Below are 18465 nucleotides of genomic sequence, written 5' to 3' on the forward strand. Positions count from 1 at the left end.
ATGCCCATTTTTACCTTTGCAGTGACTTTGGTGTCAATATTGACTAGAAGGGATGCTTGTGAAGTCATGTGGTTGCTGCATGCACTGTCCACATACCACACACCATTATTTTTCACTATTTCAGCAGCATGACAAGCATAGAACATGTTGCCTTCTTCCTCCTTGTGTGATGCATAGTTAGCAGCTTCTGGTTTTCCCTTGCAGTCTTTGGCTATATGACCAAACCTATCACATTTATAACATTTAGGTTTGCCTTTAAACCAGCAGACACCAAAGTGCAATTTGTCACAGGTTTTGCAAGGCACCTTTGCTCCCTCAGTCTGACATTCCTTTTTAGAATTGTTTTCAGACTTTGAGTCCCACTTCTTCCCTTTCTGAGATTTCCAATTCTTTTTGGATTTGGAACCCCCTGCCTGCCCTGTGTTAGACTGATCTTTAGAGCTCACATTCAAACTAGAGAAAGCCTTCTCAGTCACTCTCTCATTATGCCTCTGCAGCCTTTGTTCATGAGATTTTAGAGATCCTATAACCTCTTGAACCCCTATAGTTTCTGTATCTTTTGTCTCCTCTATAACCTCAGCAATGGAATCATATTCTCTGGATAAACTAATCAAGAGTTTCTGAACAATTCTCTGTTCAGTTAACTCTTCACCATAAGCCTTCATTTGATTTACTAGCTCAAGCAATTTAGTGACATATCCGGACAATGATTCATCATCATGCATACGAGTGTATTCAAATTCTCTCCTAAGAGCTTGAAGTTTCACAGATCTTCCCTTCTTGTCTCCTCTGAATTCTTGCTGCAGGATTTCCCATGCTTCCTTGGCTGATTCCTTCAAAGCAATTCTGGGAAAAATATCATCAGAAACTGCATTCTGGATCAGACCCAATGCCTTAGCATCTTTGGCAATATTTTCTTCCAAAACAAGCTTTTGAGCTGCTGTCAGATCTTCTCCTTCTTCCTTCTTCACAGATTGCTCATACCCATTCTCAACCATATCCCACAGCTTGTGAGATTTGAAGATTGTGCACATCTTTATTCTCCAGAAATCGTAGTTGCTTCCATTGAAGATGGGAGCACGAAGCTCACTCATGCTAGATCCAGCCATGTGAGACTAGATAATGCTACCTTCAACTGGATTGATTTCACTACGCCCAGTCTCAGATCAGAACCTTCGCTACTGATACCATGTTGAAGTTTCTATAGAATAGTAGATTTCTTGCACACAAAGTATATGAGACAAAGTTTTAGAGAGAAAGAGAGAGGGAGAGAATCTGTTTGGCAGATTGTAATCATGCACACACTGAATTCATTTCTAACAGAACATTCCTTTTGTACAACAGAGAATATGATCTCAGCCATACAATTTAGTGTCAGCAATATGAGCTGCATACTTGGCATGAGCTAGGACCTATGAGCACGAATCACCGAAGGCGGGTTCGGGTTGCGGTGGTGGGGTGGGCTTGTTGATCTCTGGAGGACCACGAATTACCAGACCAGTTGGTGGAGGAGCCATCGGCGTGATTTGTAAACAGAGGTTTGATTGGAGAATTGGGAATTTGGGAGAGGGTTTAATTTGCAGTGTTTTGATGGAATTAGGTTGGAGAGGCGTGAGTGAGATATGTGCCTCTTTTACATAGGAGCTTGTTTACTTGGGGACCAAGGATTAATCTGTTAATTATGTTTTCCCAAAAAAGAAAATTGAATTTTTTGTTACCATTAAATTTATTGAATATTGGTTATGGCATTGATTTCATTTTAAAGAAACATAGATGATAACAAATGGGAAAAATCAACAGAGATCAATAAAAAACATGAGATTTCATTTACAGTTCACTTCTTTTTTTCCTTGTTCAAAATGAAAAAGTTTAAATGTCCTTCTAGCCCTAGCATAAAACCCAAACATACAATTTTTCATATTTTCTATGTAGGTTAAATTCTTGGTTATCAAGGAAAAAGGAACATAGTTAAACCAGATGATGATCATCAATCAAATTGATAGGCAATGAATATGCTGTAGTGTTGAGTCTATTTGTGATTTCACCCATAATTCATCCACATTCCACATGGCATTTTTAAAAATAAAAATAAAATCGGTATATTAGAATAATAATAATAAAAATATTCGAATATATTTAAAAAACGGCTATACTGTTTAAAATAAAAAATATTATTTAAATATAATTGTCTACATAAAGATGTACTCAATTAACTCGGATTAGGTCCGGTTACGTTGTACATTGAGATCAAAATCCTAATCGTAAAACGCTAGGTCAAGTTACGTGAGTATCCAAGCCTAATTGAGTCAAGTGCCCTGGAGTAGGCTTATAATTAGGGTCGAGACTTGAGAATGGTTTTGGAACAAATTTTGAAGTTCGAGACTTGGATTTGGGTTTTGGAAGCTAAAATCATTTTTTGGAATATTAAAATAGTTTTTACAATATTTTTGCCTACTTCAAATAAGTTTCCAGGATTTTTAAATAATAGAAACTATTTTAAAAATACTTTTGAAAATTAAAAATAGGTTTTGAAGTCCATAGAAGAATTAAATAATATTTATTAAGTAATTTCATAAATAAATTAAAATATTTAAATACTAATTCTTCACAAAAGAAATAATACTAAAAACTAATTACTAATTAAAGTAATTAAATAATGCTAATATATTACTTAATTACAAAATATTAAACTAAACAAACTAATTTGTACGAATTTTTTTTTAAAAGTCCAAAAAAATGATTTAAACTAATTAATTACTAAATTAGTATATATAGTATAGCCGCGCGACTATACTCTTCATTCTGGCCGTAAATTTAAACATTATGAAATAGAAAAAAAAAAAAAAATGACAAGAAGATATTCAGAACATATATCTTAATCATAGCGGTTATCTTTGAGTGTCCTGACTCCTGAGTAATGTAAAAGATAATTATCTCAGTTGAGGCTTCTCACTCAAGATGATCAGCTGAAAAAACAGAATAAAACTGAAAGAAGCGAAAGTAATTAAACTGAATAAACAATGATTACAGCAGGTAGGACCTTTACAAGCAATCAAAAGCTAACCAGTATGATCCAAAGGAAGAAAAGAGATGAAAGTGCAGCAGCTGTAAATGAAGAAAGTACAATCAACATTGGATTATGAGCAACTAGGTCTTATAAATCCGAACTCTGAGCCTGTTCAATTTTCATCCATCATAAGATTGACCTCAGATTGCTTTGCTGCTGCCCCAACCCAATCTTCCTCTTAAAATCATTGGAGAAAACATGAGTAGTTTCAGCATACTGAAAGCAATCTTTAATTTGTCGAGATTGGTCTTGCAACAATCAGTCTGTAAATAAAGTGAAGGAAAGATCATGAATCAAATCACATAGAAAATAAGATAGCATGACATCAGTTTCCATAATAATTCAGAGATTAAAATGCAGAATTCGCATGACACATCTGTTCCATAAAGAAACATAGAAACCCAAATTCTAGAAACATTATTCAACATAGGTTTTGGAGCAAAAACATAGAAACCCTTGCATAATAATCAACAGAGATATTGGAGCAAAAACACCACTAAATTTTCATTTTACCTTTTGTTTTTGCTACAAAATTGAACAATGGAAATCAACATCTAGGACTAGCATAAAACTTTTTTTTTTCTTTCAGTTTTATTTTATTTTGTACATTGGAAAGAGGAAACAACTAAAATATAAGACGATCATCAGATCAATCAGCCACAACCAACTTCTGATGTTCTTTTCCGGAGATGGCTTCTTCCGTGACAAGGTCAGGCGAACTTCTCCGTCATTATCCAAAACACTATTTGTGGCACCTCATCCCCATACCCTTTCTTCTGCTACCTCTGCATTGCCTTCTTTATCATATGCTCTGGCTTGAATTTGCCATTCACAGCCACTTGGAGAAGCAACACTGAAAGTGGATTATGAGCAACTCAGATCTTGAAAAATCAAAGTATTGGTTTAGGAACATACCTTTCCCCTCTCAATCAAGACTAAGAATGAGAGGAGATAGCATAGAGACTCATTTACTCTGTTACTTCCATCAATAAAAGAATGGAGGAGCCTTTTCTATTCCTTTTTTCTCTTGCTTTCTGGTAAGTTCTATATTCAAGCAATAAAAATATGTTTGACACCAAAGCGGCATAAATGAAAGCAACATAACCAGAATTAAGAGCTTAGTCTCAGAAGTATCATTGACAGTCACAATAACGGAGCTTGTATCTGATTTCATTAGTGATAATCATGAAAGATTGTTCCCTAATGGATTCTGCAGTTCTTTTAGTTGATTATGTTTGGTCTTTCAGAGCGGCAATATATTGAGTGTAGAAATCCCTGCAAAAAACGCTCAACAGAAAATGGAAAAATTGATAAAATTAAAGAACCATTTAATGCAAGAAGCGAAAGTAATAAAACTGAATAAAAAATTATTGCAGCAGCTTGGACCTTTACAAGCAATTAAAAGTTAACAGGTATGATCCAAATGCGGAAAAGATACGAAATTGCAGCAGCTGTAAATGAAGAATGTACAATCAACACTGAAAGTTGGATTATGTGCTACAACATCTTGTAAATCAAAACTTTTGTTCAAGAACACACCTTCTCCCTCTCAAGACTAAGAAGCCTTGACTGAGCCTGTTCAATTTTCATACATCAGAAGATTGACCTTATATTGCTTTGCGGCTGTCCCAACACAATCTTCGTCTAAAATCATTAGACAAAACATGATTAGTTTCTGCATACTGTAAGAAAATTTTAATTTCTCAAGATTAGTCTTGCAACAATCAGTCTCTAATAAAGGAAAGGAATGATCATAAATCAAGATAGAAAATAAGATAGCATGAACATCAGTTCCATAACAATGCAGAGGTCAAAATGCAGAATTGGCATATGACATCAGTTCCATAAAGAAACATAGAAAGTCGAATTGCAGTTGGACATAGGTATTGGAGCAAAAACATAGAAACCCAAATTGCAGAAACAATAATCAACAGAGACATTGGAGCAAAAACACCAGTAAATTTTTATTTCACCTCTTGTTTTTGCTACAAAATTGAACAATGGAAATCAACATCTAGGCCAAGCATGGAACTTTTTTTTTTTTACGTAGGAGAGAGGAAACAACTAAAACATAAGATGGTCATCGGATCAATCCAGCACAAGCAACTTCTGATATTCTTCGCCGGAGAGGGCTTGTTCCATGACACTGTCTGGGCGAACTTCTCCATCATTATCCAAGAACAACTTCATCAAATTCTTCGAATAGCCACTCAACAGCGCCACCCCTGGTTGTGTGCAAGGCACTGGCGTAGACAAAGAGTGCCTTAGATTCCAAAACACAATCTGCGGTATGGCATTCCCATATCCTTTCTCATTATACTTCCTCTGAATTGTCTGATAATCAGTCTCCCACCTATTGGTTGAAGCCTGATCAAACTCCATGTCGCTGAACACGAAGATCCTCTTTATCATATGCTCTGGCTTCAGTCTCCCCTTCACTGCCACTTGCAGAAGCAAATCAAACACCTTTTGAAAATTAGTGTTCCCGTCCCATTCCATCGTCCTCACAAACTCGCACTTGGACATAAGATCACCGCCTTGTATCAAATGAAGCTCAGGTCTTGCACTGAAAGTGATGACCTTTCCCTTCCATGGCTCTTCACTCAGTTCAGACACCAACAGTCCCAAAGCCACCGACACCTCCATGGGTGTCCCTTTCATGCTTCCAGAGACGTCACATACAGCCAAGCAGTTGTTCATCTTGCCTTGCTTCAGCATGTCATCCACCATTCTCTTCCACTGAAGCTCAGCCACTTGCCCGCCATCTCCATGATTCAGAGACTCTATGATCTCATGTGGAAGCAAAGCACCTGCTGCAATGGTGGACTTGCCGGCTTTGACGTCCTCCAAATACTTCTTAAACCTCTCTTCATCATGCTTAAGGAACTTCTCCTTGTAAAACTTCATGGCCACAGAGGCCACTCGGTTGTAAGGAATGGAACCCCACTGGTTGGCACCTATATAAACCTCTGGCAACTCCAACACCTTCCTCAACGGCACCAACACATCCTTCCTCAGCCGGTCTCGGACTCTGTAGGCGTAATAGGCGTCCTCAACACCTTCATATTCTGGGTATGATTCTCGCGGGAAGACCTTCCTGGCGATGCTTTCACATAGCAAAGTGGCTCGGTCGAAGGATGAATCGATAGAAGGACACCACTTGGCTGCCAGGGTTATCTTCTTGTACTGATTGGAGTTGAAGTTTTCAATATCGGACTTCAAACACTCGGCGAAAAGATCTGAAACACGCTCGTACAGAAACCGGAAATCTGGGTCACGTTGGTACCTCCCAAGGGCTTTCTGGGCCATGCTGCTCTTCTTCTCTCTTCTCAAAGAGCTCGCCTTTTCCTTCTCCAATTGTGCCCTTTCCATTGCCCTTTTTATCCGAGCCTCTCTAGATTGCACATCCCCTTTCCGATTACTTGACCGACGCCCCTTCACCGCACTGCTACTTGACCTGAGCCCGCCCCCGAAGGGTGGTCTCAACCCATAGGGGCCACCTCCGTAGGGTGCTGGTGGTGCAAAGCCACCTCCGTAGTAGGGTGGTGATGGTGAAACGCTACCTCCGCAGGGTGCAACACCACCTCTGTAGGGTGGTCTCAGATGATTTAGCCCCCGCCTACCACGCCTACCAATCCTACACGCCCCGCCTTTTCTCATCGACCACTCGGCCTTTTGGGTCTTCCTCACGTCTTCGCCTTGTAGAAGGCGGTACAGGATCTCAGGCAGATCTTTGAAATACCCAAACTCGGCTAGAGACGCAACGTTGCAGGCGAGGGTTTTGGGATGGTGCTTGTGGAGCCAAAACGCCGCCGTGTAGAAGCCTTCCTTGTCGGACTTCCCAGTGCCGCGCACGCCTCTGAGGTTGCAGATGAGCTTGAGGGTGGTTAGGTCGTCGTGGGCCCAGGCGAGAGGGAGCTGTTGGTTGAAATAGGAGGCCGGCGTGGATGGCACAACATGGAAGAAGAAATCGACGCAGGGGTTGCCGGAGGAGAGAAACGTGGCAGAACGGTTCTCAGTGAAGCCCATCGGAGGTGCGATAATTGGAGCCTTGGCTGAGTCGTTGTAATTGGCAGCCATGAGGTCAACGAAGGGGTCAGTCCATTGGGTTTGGGTTGCTGCTGCGATTGGCTTTGGCTTTCTGAACTCTGGGGGACCAAGAAGAAGACTTGGAGGAGCCATTGTTGTTTGTTGGTATGAGGGTTGTGGAGAATTGGGATTAGTGTTTTTGCGGTGGGGTTTTTGATCGATGGATTAGAAGAAGTGAGTTTTCTTTTGGGGACGGCGTGATACGCCCCTTTTGTAGGAGATCAATTCCTTGGGCTCCAAGGAGTTTCTGTTGAAAATCCTTTTTCAGTTTGAATTTTTTTATCCAAACAATATCTTTTGCTAATGGAAAAAAAAAATATATATATTTAACTGGCAACCAGTCGACCGACTTTGGTTTTATTTTCTTGAAATTGTATTTACCATTTGCGTGAGATTCCTACTTAAAGAATTACCAATTCCTCCAACCAAAAAAAGAAAAAAAAGAATTACCAATTCCAATTTCAGTGACTTTTTTTTTTTTCAGTGCATATTTATTTATTTAAAAGAATTTCAATATTGAGACCCAGAAAAATTTGGCAAATTCTAACAGGGCTTTAGCTTGTTTTGGGTTTTCACTGAAAAACATATTTTTCCAAGAAATTGGATTTTCACCAACAATAAGCTCAGCAGCAGCTGATTATTAATATGAACTCATTGTTTCAGTTCTTCTTATGCAGATGAATATATGCTATTGGCTGGGATGATGAATATATGCAGATCCCTTCTGCTTTTATTTCTTGAGCTGAAAACAAATCTGCCCAAGTTCTCTCACATTTTTCTCCTTTGAATTTATATGAAATTACAACGAAATGAAACGAAACACATCAGAAACAGAGTGCTGCTAAACGAACCCTAAAATTAACTGAGTACACCATGCTATAAAAGTATATATTGACCCTAATATAAAATGACCAAAAAGGATATATGGAATTGTGAAACAAATATAATTTTAGTAAGTACACCCTACTAACCATATTCAACCCTAATCAAGTGTTTTTAACGAAAGAGGTGGTGATTGCAAGAACTTGGAATTGCAAAAAAAGTGTCAACAATTTTAGTAGAAGCACAAATCCATATGAAAAGTCAAAGATTTATAAACACTATTAAAAAAATCAAGCTGAAAATCAACTATAAAATAATGCTACAAATATTAGGGTGTACCAGGGGTATTTTTGGTAGTTTTATAGGGTGTAGTTAGTTAATTTTATATTTTAATTAAAATATTAGGATGTACTTAGATCATAAGGTGTACTCAGTTAATTTTAAGGTTTGTTTAACAGCACTCTGATACTCTTCGCCAGAGATGGCTTCAAACAGGTAATGATCAACATCAATCTACTACAGTCAGACTCTGACACTCTTCGCCAGAGATGGCTATTTCCATGAAAAGTTCGGGGCAAATTTCCCCATCATGTTTGAAGAACATCTTCATCAAATTCTTGGAGAAGCCACTCAACAGTGCCACCGCTGGTTGTGTCTTAGACACTGGTGTAGAACTCGAGTGCCTCAGATTCCAAAACACAATCTGTGGCACTGCATTCTCGTACCTTTCTCCTTAAACTTCCTCTGTATTGCCTCATAATCAGTCTCCCAACTATTGCTCGAAGCCTGATCAAATTCCATGTCGCTGAACACGAATATCCTCTTGATCATATGCTCTGGCTTCAAATTCCCATTCACGGCCACTTGGAGAAGCAAATCAAACACCTTTTGAAAATCAGTGTTCATGCCCCACTCCATCCTCCTCACAAACTTGCACTTGGAACTAAGATCATCCCCTTTTATCAAATGCAGCTGAGGGTTTTGACTGAAAGTGATAACCTTCCCCTCCAATGGCTCTTCACTCAGTTCGGACACCAACAATCCCAAAGCTACGGACACCTCCATTGGGGTTCCTCCCATGCTTGCCGAGACATCACATACAGCCAAGCAGTTGTTCATATTGCCTTGCTTTAGCATGTCATCCACCATTCTCTTCCACTGAAGCTCAGCCACTTGATCATCAACATCACCATTTTCGTTGGGTTCAGATTCAAAAGAATAATGATCGTAGAGCCCAATATTCAGTTGGGCAATGATCTCATGCGGAAGCAAAGCACCGGCGGCAATCTTGGACTTGCCGGCTTTGACATCCTCCAAATACTTGCTAAACCTCTCTGTCGTGCTCCAAAAACTATTCCTTGTAAAGCTTCATGGCCACAGAGGCCACTTTGTTGTACGGAATGGAACCCCACTGCTTGGTAGTCATATACACCTCGGGTAACTCCATGGCTTTCCTCAATGGCACCAAAACCTCCTTCTTCAACCTGTCCCGAACTCTGTAGGCGTAATTTTCATCATCAATGCCTTCATACTCCGGGTACAATTCCCGCGGAAAAACCTTCCTTGGAATGCTTTCGCAGAGCAAAGTGGCACGGTCGAAGGAGGAGTAGATGGAAGGGCACCACTTGGCCGCCAGCGTAATGTAGTTATTCCTCTTCAAACATTCCATATCCGACTTCAAGCACTCCGCAAAGAGATCCGAAATCTGGTCGTGTAAGAATTGATAATCCGAGTCACTCCGGTACCTGTTAAGGGCCTTCTTGGCCATGGCGACCATCTTCTCTGTCCTCAAGGCACGGGCCTTTTCCTTTTCCAATTTGTGCCTCTCCAATGACTTGTTGATCCGAACCTCTCTAGATTCCTCCTTAACCCTTTTCGCTTTAGATTTCGACTTGTCCCTCCTGGTTCCATCTGTCCTCATAATCCTCCCCCTCCTCCCCCTTTTCCCACTGCCTTTTATCCGTAGCCACTCGGCCTTTTCCATCTCCCTCACGTCTTGGCCTCGTAGAACCCGGTACAGAATCTCGGGCAGGTCTCTAAAGCACCCGAATTGGGCAAAGGAGGCAAGGTTGCAGGCTAGCGTTTTGGGGTGGTTCTGGTGGAGCCAAAACGCCACCGTGTAAAAGCCTTCCTTGTCGGACTTTCCAAAACCACGCACCCCACGGAGGTTGCAGATGAGCTTGAGGGTGGTCAGGGAATCGTGGGCCCAAGCCAGGGGAAGCTGTTGGTCGAGGTAGGAAGGCAGAGTGTCTGGGACGACGTGGAAGAAGAAATCAAGGCAGGGGTTGCCGGAGGAGAGGTAGGTGGGTGAATTGTTCTCAGTCATTCCCATTGGAAGTGATGACCTCATCTATGTGAATGTGTCGTTGAAATTGGCAACCATGAGGTCCACGAAGGGGTCGCTGGGTTTGGGTTGGGTACATTGCGGCTGTGCTGGTTTGGGTTGGGTACATTGGGGCTGTGCTGGGTTGGGTCTGAGTTCTGGAGGACCAAGAAGAAGGGTTGCAATTGCAGGAGGCAGTCCTCTTGTGAGTTTTGAAACGGCGGCTTGGGTTTGTGTTTCTCTGATAACTGAGAGGATTCGCATCGTTTCACTATCAGTTTCATCAAAGGGATTGACTTGAGATTTATTGGAGCAGCTTACTTGGCGTCCAAGATATATATTGACTTGTGCTTTCCCGAGTCAACTTAACAGCCAATAATATCCTTTAGGATATGCACGCACCTAATTAAATTTTCAATTATATCGTTAACAATTTTGGCGGAGATGGGGATTTTATCAAGATCTTGGACCGTTTGAAAAAATATTTCAAGAGCCAATACTAAAAAGGAAAATGTTACTAAAGTTCAAGAGACGGGATTCGAAATGAAAATATGAAATGTATTGCTCTAGGTTTGTCATCCTTGTTTTTATAGAACACGAAAGCTCAAAATTTATGTTTGTTCTTCTCAGTGAGAATGCTAAATAACACCAAAATGGAAAAGTAATGAAAATTAACTTGAAGGGCTAGCTAACACTTATATTATTATTCATTATTTGTCTTTGCATTTGATTTTTCTTTTTCAAAGGGATTAGTTAAAAGGAAACAAACAATCTTCAAACAGATGATCATCTCTATCAATCTACAACACTCAGACTCTGATACTTGAGGGTTGCAGATGAGCTTGAGGGTGGTTAGGGAGGGGAAGCTGTTGGTTGACGTAGGAAGGCAGAGTGTCTGGGACGACATGGAAGAAGAAATCAAGGCAGGGGTTGCCGGAGGAGAGCTAGGTGGGTGAATTGTTCTCTGTTCTTCCCATTGGGAGTGACTTGAGTGTGCTGCTGCTGCTGGGTTTTGTAAGTTGGTGGGGACGACGACTCTGATCTCTGGAGGACCAAGAAGAAGAGTTGGACTTGGCGGAGGAGAGGCTCTTGTGAGTTGAGAAAAGGCGGCTTGGGATCGTTTTGCCCTGATAACTGACAGGATTCCCATCTTCACTTTCACTTTGACTTTAATCAAAGGGAAAACGTATATTATATACCCTAAAACCGATTATTTTGGGATATCAATTTGAGATCAATTTTGGGATCGCCTTACTTGCGCTCCAAGATATATATATATATATTATTTTATTTTATTTTATTTAGGATTATACAGGTACTAAAGTTCAAGAGACAAACTTTAAAATGAAAATATATAAGAATAATTTTATTATTGTATGATATTCTTTAAACTTTGTAGCATTATCGTTTTGTATTTCAGTATCACAAGGAAATATTCAACTTCAAAAAACTTTTTTATTTTACATAATTTGAAGTCAAATCAACTTATTTATCTTTTGAAAATTAGCAAAAACCAACGTTAAAATTTGCAAATTATTAATTTACATAATTGTGACCTTTTCTTTTGGCGAACCATCAAGTTAACCGCTATTTGTTTATTTAGCACAAAACGGTCTTCTTTCTTTTGCTTACATGGATTAATCAATATCATATAAACAAAATAATAGGTCAACTGAGCCCTCCTTAACTTTAGAGTTTAACGAATGAATAGGCAAATGACGCAACAATTTATTGTAACTTTAAATTTAAATGTGACATTTGCCCATTTTTGAAAGATATGAGCCAAAGCTATTACAAGTTACAAACCATTCGTGTTGTGTGTTATCGCCCTCACAGTATAGGAGAGATCCCTTTTTCTTTTTTTCTTTTTAAAAAAAATTTCTTATTTGGGCTTAAATTGATCAGTATGAAAAATGAGTGAATATAAATTTGAGGTCAAGTTCGACAACATTACAAATCAAGTAATACCGTCGACTGATACATACATGTATATATAAAAAATAAAAATAAAAAAGTAAACTTCACTTGCAGGTCGCGTCTGAGAAACTAATTAAACCAGAAAAACTCATGAACTGAAATAAATCAAATTACACTCTTGATTGATCGTAGAATGAAGAACAAAAGAATCAACACCGGAAGCAGGAAGTGTCTAACGAGACATGCCTGGCGTGATGTACGGAGGTGCAGGGTTTCCAGCTTGACCTTGGTTCATTTTCTGAGCATTGGCGATCCAACCTGCATTGAATTTTCATATCAAATAACCATAATTAATTAATTAAGGCTATGAATTTTGTTAATTAATTATGTAGACTACCTATGGAGGGGTCTTGTCCACGGTTCTTGAGCTCCCGGTACTCTTGACAAATAGCACATGTGGGAAGCAAACAATGGACGCAACAGTCTACACATGGATCTTCCGGCAATGAATATAGGCCTCTCAGTTTGGATCGATAGGGGAACGAGAACAAACAAGAACACCCCACATAGGAAAGAGCATGATAGATTAAACCCGCAAAAGCACAAGCTGCATGCAATATTATCAATAATTTTTTTTTAATTAAGTGGTGCCATTGCCATGCATCAATAATTTATATTAATATTTGATTAATTAGCATGATTGATTCAATTCATGTATGTTCTTAATTTGTAACTGCACAAAAAAGTAAAAGGTTGGCAAGTTATTGACTTACACGTTGTTCCTTTATCAATGATCTCAGCATTTTGGCCAAAGGTTACACAGGGACAGCAGCAGGTCATCAAACCTAATAGAAAAGATTGGTTAGCAAAGATTGTTAATTTACCAGTTCATTATATATATAATAGAAAAGGTTAGTTAATTACAAGGACTTACAATTGGAAGGATCTTCAAAGCAACCACATAGACCTGTCGTCCATTGAGGCGGCCCCTGTTGATAGCCATATGCTGCTGCTGCGTGTGGAGGTGCCGCCTGTTGTTGATAACCACCGTATGCTGCTGCTGCTGGTGCCGCCTGTTGCTGATAACCGCCGTATGCTGCTGCTTGTGGAGCTTGTTTAGGATCACTATTGTTATTAGGATGCATTTTGGTCTTATTAATGCTCAAACTAAAGTAACAGAAGGTCCAAGTGAAATTAATTGAGAGAGCTTGCTAGCTGCAACCCCTTATATGAAGGACACTAGCTATAAGTTTGCTTTGATTTGTTGCAGCTAAGGGTTCAGTAGTAGTACTTAAATAGAAAATGATTCAAGGTAGCAGCTACCTCTGCAGGCTGACTTAACTGACTGCGAGATGTTTGTGATTAACGTTAGTGATTGGACAGCGTAACACAGATGATTTTCTTAGTTCAATGATTAAGCAAGTTCATACAAGTAGCTGACTAATATTATTGACCTTTTCAAACTACAAACCTGGCATGGATTAAAATTTTTCCATCCCCTGTTTGAAGGGCAGAGCAGAGGTAGGTGTTTTGCTTTCTTCTGGGGGAACTAAGGAACTAAGAAGGAAATTGACTGGTTAATCAAAACAAAAGCCTCCTTGTTTCTTTTCCCTTTATTTCAGAAGATCAAATGTAAACATATCAAGTGGCCAATTTAAAAGTCAAACTAAGCTCCATCCTCCCTCCATTGACTTTGATTAGGATGTGTTTCCTGTTGAAGAGGGCCACGTGATGAAGTACATTGTCTCTGCCACTAGTTTGCAGGCAGGCACACATGGCGCTAGCTGCCAGCATTTTTGCTGGTTTTGCAAAGAATCTAATGACATTCTGGTCAAAGTAAACTCTCCCGCAATTCCATGAGAACATTATTGTCTACCATACAGACAGGGATCACCACGACTTTCCTAAATCCCCCAAATTAATATCTAAGTCAAACAATTCCGCATTTGTTCCATCCCTCTTTCGCACGAACTTTTTTTTTTTTTTTCTTTCTTTTTTGTTGTAAGTGAATTACGATTCCATAGTTTGAATATACAGCTGTGTGTGTTTGACTTCAATATATCCAGACAGAACTCCCACTAGTGGATTTTGTTAATTATTGCTTGCTCAATTGTTTGCACAACAGATTCTTTTATTATAGTTGGTGGCATGTATGACATATATATTGTGTAGCATTGCACTATGATGTTTTCATCCACAGCTCTCTATCTCTCTCCATTTCTGTGAGATCAATCAACAAAGTTAGAGTGGTACATAGGCTAATGGGAGACCCAGAAGCAGAATACCTGGGTGATGTTCATGACCAACCTCAAATGGAGGCGGAGGAGGTGGAGTTACAAGATCAACAATTTGAGTATCAACAAGTGCCTGACACTGGCGACGGTGTTCCTCCATTGAACTATGATGACCAAAACCAACATGATCAATACCAACAACCACAGCCACAGCCACCCAATCAAAATGATTATGACCCCCAACCGCAACCACAACCACAAGTCGTCTTTCAGCAGACACAACAGCCATCTCAGCCTCAGCCAATGCAGTTCCCACCACTAGGTCCTCCACAACCAAACCCTTATCAGACTCAACCACAGCAATTCCCTCCTCAAAGCCCTCAGCAGTTTCCTCCTCAGAGGCCACAACAGTTTCCTCCTCAAAGTCCACAACAATTTCCTCCTCAAAGGCCACAGCAGTTCCCTCCTCAAAACCCACAGCAGTTCCCTCCTCAGAGCCCACAGCAGTTTCCTCCTCAAAGTCCACAGCAATTTCCTCCTCAAAGGCCACAGCAGTACCCATCACAAAGCCCGCAATTTCAAGCTCAACAACAACAACAACAGCAGCAGCAGCAGGGCTATCAGCAGCCTCAAATGACCCCCCAGCCTGGGGCTGCTGCACAGTTCCCACCCCAGAATGTGCAATCCCATCCCAATCCCATGTATGGAAATGGGGCTAACCAACCTGGGGCCTACCCACCACAAGCACCCCAACAATCTCCAGCAAAATTTCCTCCTGCAAGTCCAAGTACACCTCATCAGGTTCGTTACCAGCAGCAGCAGCCGCAACAAGCACAAGCAGGGTACATTAATGTTAATGCAGGCAATGCCAATGCCATGCCTGATAATAATTATGCTGCTCAAGGGGTTCCAGTGCAGCAGCCTCATTACCAGCCGGGACCTCTTAATCATATCAACCTGCAGAATGTTGGCACTGAGGGCTGGAGTTCTGAGTTATTTGATTGCATGGATGATCCAATGAATGGTACGTCTACATTTCGTCGTATACATGGAATTATATATCAATTAATCAATCTTAATCAAGTATGATGATAAGCGTACTATGACAATATTTCAGCTCTAACAACGGCTTTCGTTCCATGCTTGACGTTCGGGCAGATAGCAGAGATTGTAGATAACGGCACTACCTGTAAGTCATCCAAAACATATATATTTATCTTAGCTCATGTACAATGATCTACGCTTAATTAACTGCCCGAGTAATTACTGCAGCATGTGCCATCAGCGGATTGTTCTACGGGTTGATTGCAAGTTTCCTTGGGGTACCATTCATAATGTCATGCACTTATCGCACAAAGCTGCGGAGCATGTTTAGGCTGGTGGAGGCCCCTGCACCCGATTGGGTCACTCATTTGTTTTGTGAACCCTGTGCTCTCTGCCAAGAATATAGGGAACTTCAGATCAGAGGGATAGATCCTTCCATAGGTACGTAACGTTCCGTACAGTACGTGATTTCATGTATGTACATTATATTATATAAGAATATAATATCCATCCTCCTTCCTTCTTCTATGCATCTTTGCAGGTTGGATAGGAAATTTGCAACGGAATCCCAACTTGCAGCAGCAGCTGCGAGCTAACATGATGGCGCCTCCACCACCCCAATATATGAATCATAATTGTCAATGACAAACAAATATGATATGATAATCGGTTTCATGAGAAATTGAAGCAAATTAATGTTTCTGATCTCATCATCTTTGTTATAAATCTCAACCGTTTGCAGACCTTTGCGTTTTCTGTCATCAAGGCCAGTATTTTCTTTTTCTATGTTATTATTTTCTTGTTTAGTGATATTGTTGTGGATACTATGAATATGTATCGCTTTTCATTCTTGTAATATTGAACGAATTGTTGTTTTCATTGATTGACAAATAATCCGAGTATTTTTGTTTTGATGGAGTTTCGTTTATGGTGTATATATTCGTATAATGCCTAATGCTTATAAGATAATCTCACATATGTATATTTAGAGATTAAAGTCAATGCATCCTTTTTGTCAACCGTGTTGACAATGTGTGTATAGAATAGAATAGATGGTAGCAATAGTAGGGGTGAGAGGCTGTCCTTAGTTTTCTCGTTTGTATATAAAGACGCGATGACGTTGCCGTCCAATTGGTTGGGTCCATTGATGCTCAAACCCCTCTTCTTCCCAGAGTGTGGGACGTCCTGGGGTGGATCTCATGGGACGTCCTGAGGCACAAAATTGTGATGCTCAACCGCATCCTCTTGAACATCAACCAAACCAGGCGCCGTTCAAATTCGCAGTACATGCGCACCAACCCCAGCAGCAGCTGCCTGCAGAACAGCTTCCGCCTCCAAATAACCCCACTACTGTTATAGAACCTAGTTCTGATCACGAGGCAGATGATGATCATCATGAACATCAAGCAATTGCAAACCATCATGATCAAACTCATGAACATCAAGCCATGCAGCCCCACTATAACCCTCTACAGCTTGCACCCCAAAACCCCTCCCACAGCGTTGGAACATCACGTCCTGATCATCATCAACCCCGGCCTTTACATCATGCGGCACAATTGCCACCCACAAACCCCTATAACACCAATCTCATGTTACACCATTATCATTGGCCTCACCATAATTATAATGCGCCTGCACCACCAGCGGCATACCAAATACACCCCCAACAACAAGCATTGATGCCAACTGGCCCAGCAGCACCACGCCCACATCCAACTCCAACTCCATATTATCCTCCTCTTCCTCATCATCATCACCAAGCTTCTTCTGCTCCTGCAATTTATTATACTACACCACAAGTGCTTTTCCCTCCTCCGGCTGCTTACCAATTTGTTCCTCATCACTCTGGACAACTGCAATATTATAACAATCCTGTTGCTGCAGCTAGAAATCAGCTGCCGCCTCTACATTATAACCCTAATTATATTGCAGAAACAGGAATACCAGTCCAAAATGTTCAATACCTACCAATGCTGCTGCCTCAGCCCGCTGGCATAGACGGTGCTTGGAAAACAGGGCTTTTTCAGTGCTTAGATGACCCCCCAAATGGTACTCTCAACCCACCATATGATGCTCAACTTTTTTTTACGGCTTAGCTGGCAGGATTCATGAAAAATACATATATTTGTTGTTTATATTTCAGCTATCATGACGTTATTCTGCCCATGCTGGACATTCGGTCAGGTTGCAGAGATTGTCAACAATGGTCAAACCTGTAAGTCGAGTTAAAACGTTTTCTGATTCCCATGAATGAATTAATATTTGACTACTTTTATGTTCACAACATTGATCTAACTAAGGGCTGGTGTCAATATACATTCAGCGTGCGCAGTCAATTCACTGATTTACATGCTGATTACGGTGTGCATCTTTGTGCCATGCTTGCTATCATGCACATATCGGAAAAAGCTAAGGAACAAGTTTGACCTACCTGAAAGCCCCGCTCCCGACTGCATCATTCACTTCTTATGTGAGTGGTGTGCTCTCTGCCAAGAACATAGGGAGCTCGAGCTCAGAGGCCTGGACCCTTCTTTAGGTACATACGAACACTCCCCTTTCGCAATATGATGTCCCTTTCGCAATATGATGTCGTGATTTGCATATGTATGATGGCTTATGGTGTTTTATATGACATCTTTGTGTGTTGTAGGATGGGTAGGAAACATGGAGAATATGCAGAGGTTGCAGCAAAAGCGGCAAGCTGCCATGGCTCCCCCAACGACCCAAAGAATGACTGGATATTGAACAAAACCAAATGTTTGTGATATTGGCTCCTATTTCCCATCAAAACTAAGCATCGACTTGGTATTTTGTTGGTTTGATATGCTTTATGTTGTGGGATGCTTTTTTATCTTGTATTTTTGGTTATGAGGGGTGGTGAAGAGGGATGGATCATCAATGTATAAACCGATTGATGTGAATGTGAACATTTTGTGATTTTGAATCAAACAGATGGTCCAGCTACA

General features: G+C 40.5%; 4 protein-coding genes and 1 pseudogene across 4 annotated transcripts; 2 read left to right on the forward strand and 3 right to left on the reverse strand.

Moving 5' to 3' along the window:
* Positions 1 to 5053: 5053 nt before the first annotated feature.
* Positions 5054 to 7308, reverse strand: LOC117628182. The gene has a single exon (XM_034360567.1). The coding sequence runs from the start codon at positions 7247 to 7249 to the stop codon at positions 5156 to 5158; it is 2094 nt and encodes a 697-aa protein (XP_034216458.1). The 5' UTR covers positions 7250 to 7308; the 3' UTR covers positions 5054 to 5155.
* A 1178-nt stretch (positions 7309 to 8486) lies between these two features.
* On the reverse strand, positions 8487 to 10310 carry LOC117628842 (annotated as a pseudogene).
* A 2140-nt stretch (positions 10311 to 12450) lies between these two features.
* LOC117628830 (cell number regulator 2-like) lies at positions 12451 to 13363 on the reverse strand. Its single transcript, XM_034361364.1, has 5 exons — positions 13250 to 13363; positions 13153 to 13207; positions 12992 to 13063; positions 12616 to 12825; positions 12451 to 12536 (listed from the first exon to the last, which is right to left on the reverse strand). The coding sequence occupies exons 1-5, from the start codon at positions 13361 to 13363 to the stop codon at positions 12451 to 12453; spliced, it is 537 nt and encodes a 178-aa protein (XP_034217255.1).
* A 1722-nt stretch (positions 13364 to 15085) lies between these two features.
* On the forward strand, positions 15086 to 16298 carry LOC117629152 (protein PLANT CADMIUM RESISTANCE 4-like). Its single transcript, XM_034361656.1, has 4 exons — positions 15086 to 15476; positions 15570 to 15641; positions 15725 to 15937; positions 16038 to 16298. The coding sequence occupies exons 1-4, from the start codon at positions 15086 to 15088 to the stop codon at positions 16139 to 16141; spliced, it is 780 nt and encodes a 259-aa protein (XP_034217547.1). The 3' UTR covers positions 16142 to 16298.
* Positions 16299 to 16635: 337 nt separating this feature from the next.
* Positions 16636 to 18463, forward strand: LOC117627207 (extensin-like). The gene is made up of 4 exons (XM_034359164.1): positions 16636 to 17548; positions 17643 to 17714; positions 17823 to 18035; positions 18150 to 18463. Exons 1-4 carry the CDS (start codon positions 16696 to 16698, stop codon positions 18242 to 18244), a joined length of 1233 nt encoding a protein of 410 aa, XP_034215055.1. The 5' UTR covers positions 16636 to 16695; the 3' UTR covers positions 18245 to 18463.
* The last annotated feature ends 2 nt before the right edge of the window (positions 18464 to 18465 follow it).

This window comes from Prunus dulcis, chromosome 5 (genome assembly GCF_902201215.1).
Source record: "Prunus dulcis chromosome 5, ALMONDv2, whole genome shotgun sequence".
Taxonomy (NCBI): domain Eukaryota; kingdom Viridiplantae; phylum Streptophyta; class Magnoliopsida; order Rosales; family Rosaceae; genus Prunus; species Prunus dulcis.

What these genes read in the sequence shown, in the direction of transcription:
- LOC117628830 (XM_034361364.1), bottom strand. Translation starts at nt 13,363, where the DNA reads ATGCATCCTAATAACAATAGTGATCCTAAACAAGCTCCACAAGCAGCA. An exon ending in ACGGTGGTTATCAACAACAG is followed by an intron (nt 13,208 to 13,249) that starts GCGGCACCTCCA and finishes GGCTATCAACAG; the next exon opens with GGGCCGCCTCAATGGACGAC. An exon ending in CTTTGAAGATCCTTCCAATT is followed by an intron (nt 13,064 to 13,152) that starts GTAAGTCCTTGT and finishes CTTTTCTATTAG; the next exon opens with GTTTGATGACCTGCTGCTGT.
- LOC117629152 (XM_034361656.1), top strand. Translation starts at nt 15,086, where the DNA reads ATGACCCCCCAGCCTGGGGCTGCTGCACAGTTCCCACCCCAGAATGTG. An exon ending in CATGGATGATCCAATGAATG is followed by an intron (nt 15,477 to 15,569) that starts GTACGTCTACAT and finishes ACAATATTTCAG; the next exon opens with CTCTAACAACGGCTTTCGTT. An exon ending in TGTAGATAACGGCACTACCT is followed by an intron (nt 15,642 to 15,724) that starts GTAAGTCATCCA and finishes TAATTACTGCAG; the next exon opens with CATGTGCCATCAGCGGATTG.
- LOC117627207 (XM_034359164.1), top strand. Translation starts at nt 16,696, where the DNA reads ATGGGACGTCCTGAGGCACAAAATTGTGATGCTCAACCGCATCCTCTT. An exon ending in TGTCAACAATGGTCAAACCT is followed by an intron (nt 17,715 to 17,822) that starts GTAAGTCGAGTT and finishes ATATACATTCAG; the next exon opens with CGTGCGCAGTCAATTCACTG. An exon ending in AGGCCTGGACCCTTCTTTAG is followed by an intron (nt 18,036 to 18,149) that starts GTACATACGAAC and finishes TGTGTGTTGTAG; the next exon opens with GATGGGTAGGAAACATGGAG.
- LOC117628182 (XM_034360567.1), bottom strand. Translation starts at nt 7,249, where the DNA reads ATGGCTCCTCCAAGTCTTCTTCTTGGTCCCCCAGAGTTCAGAAAGCCA.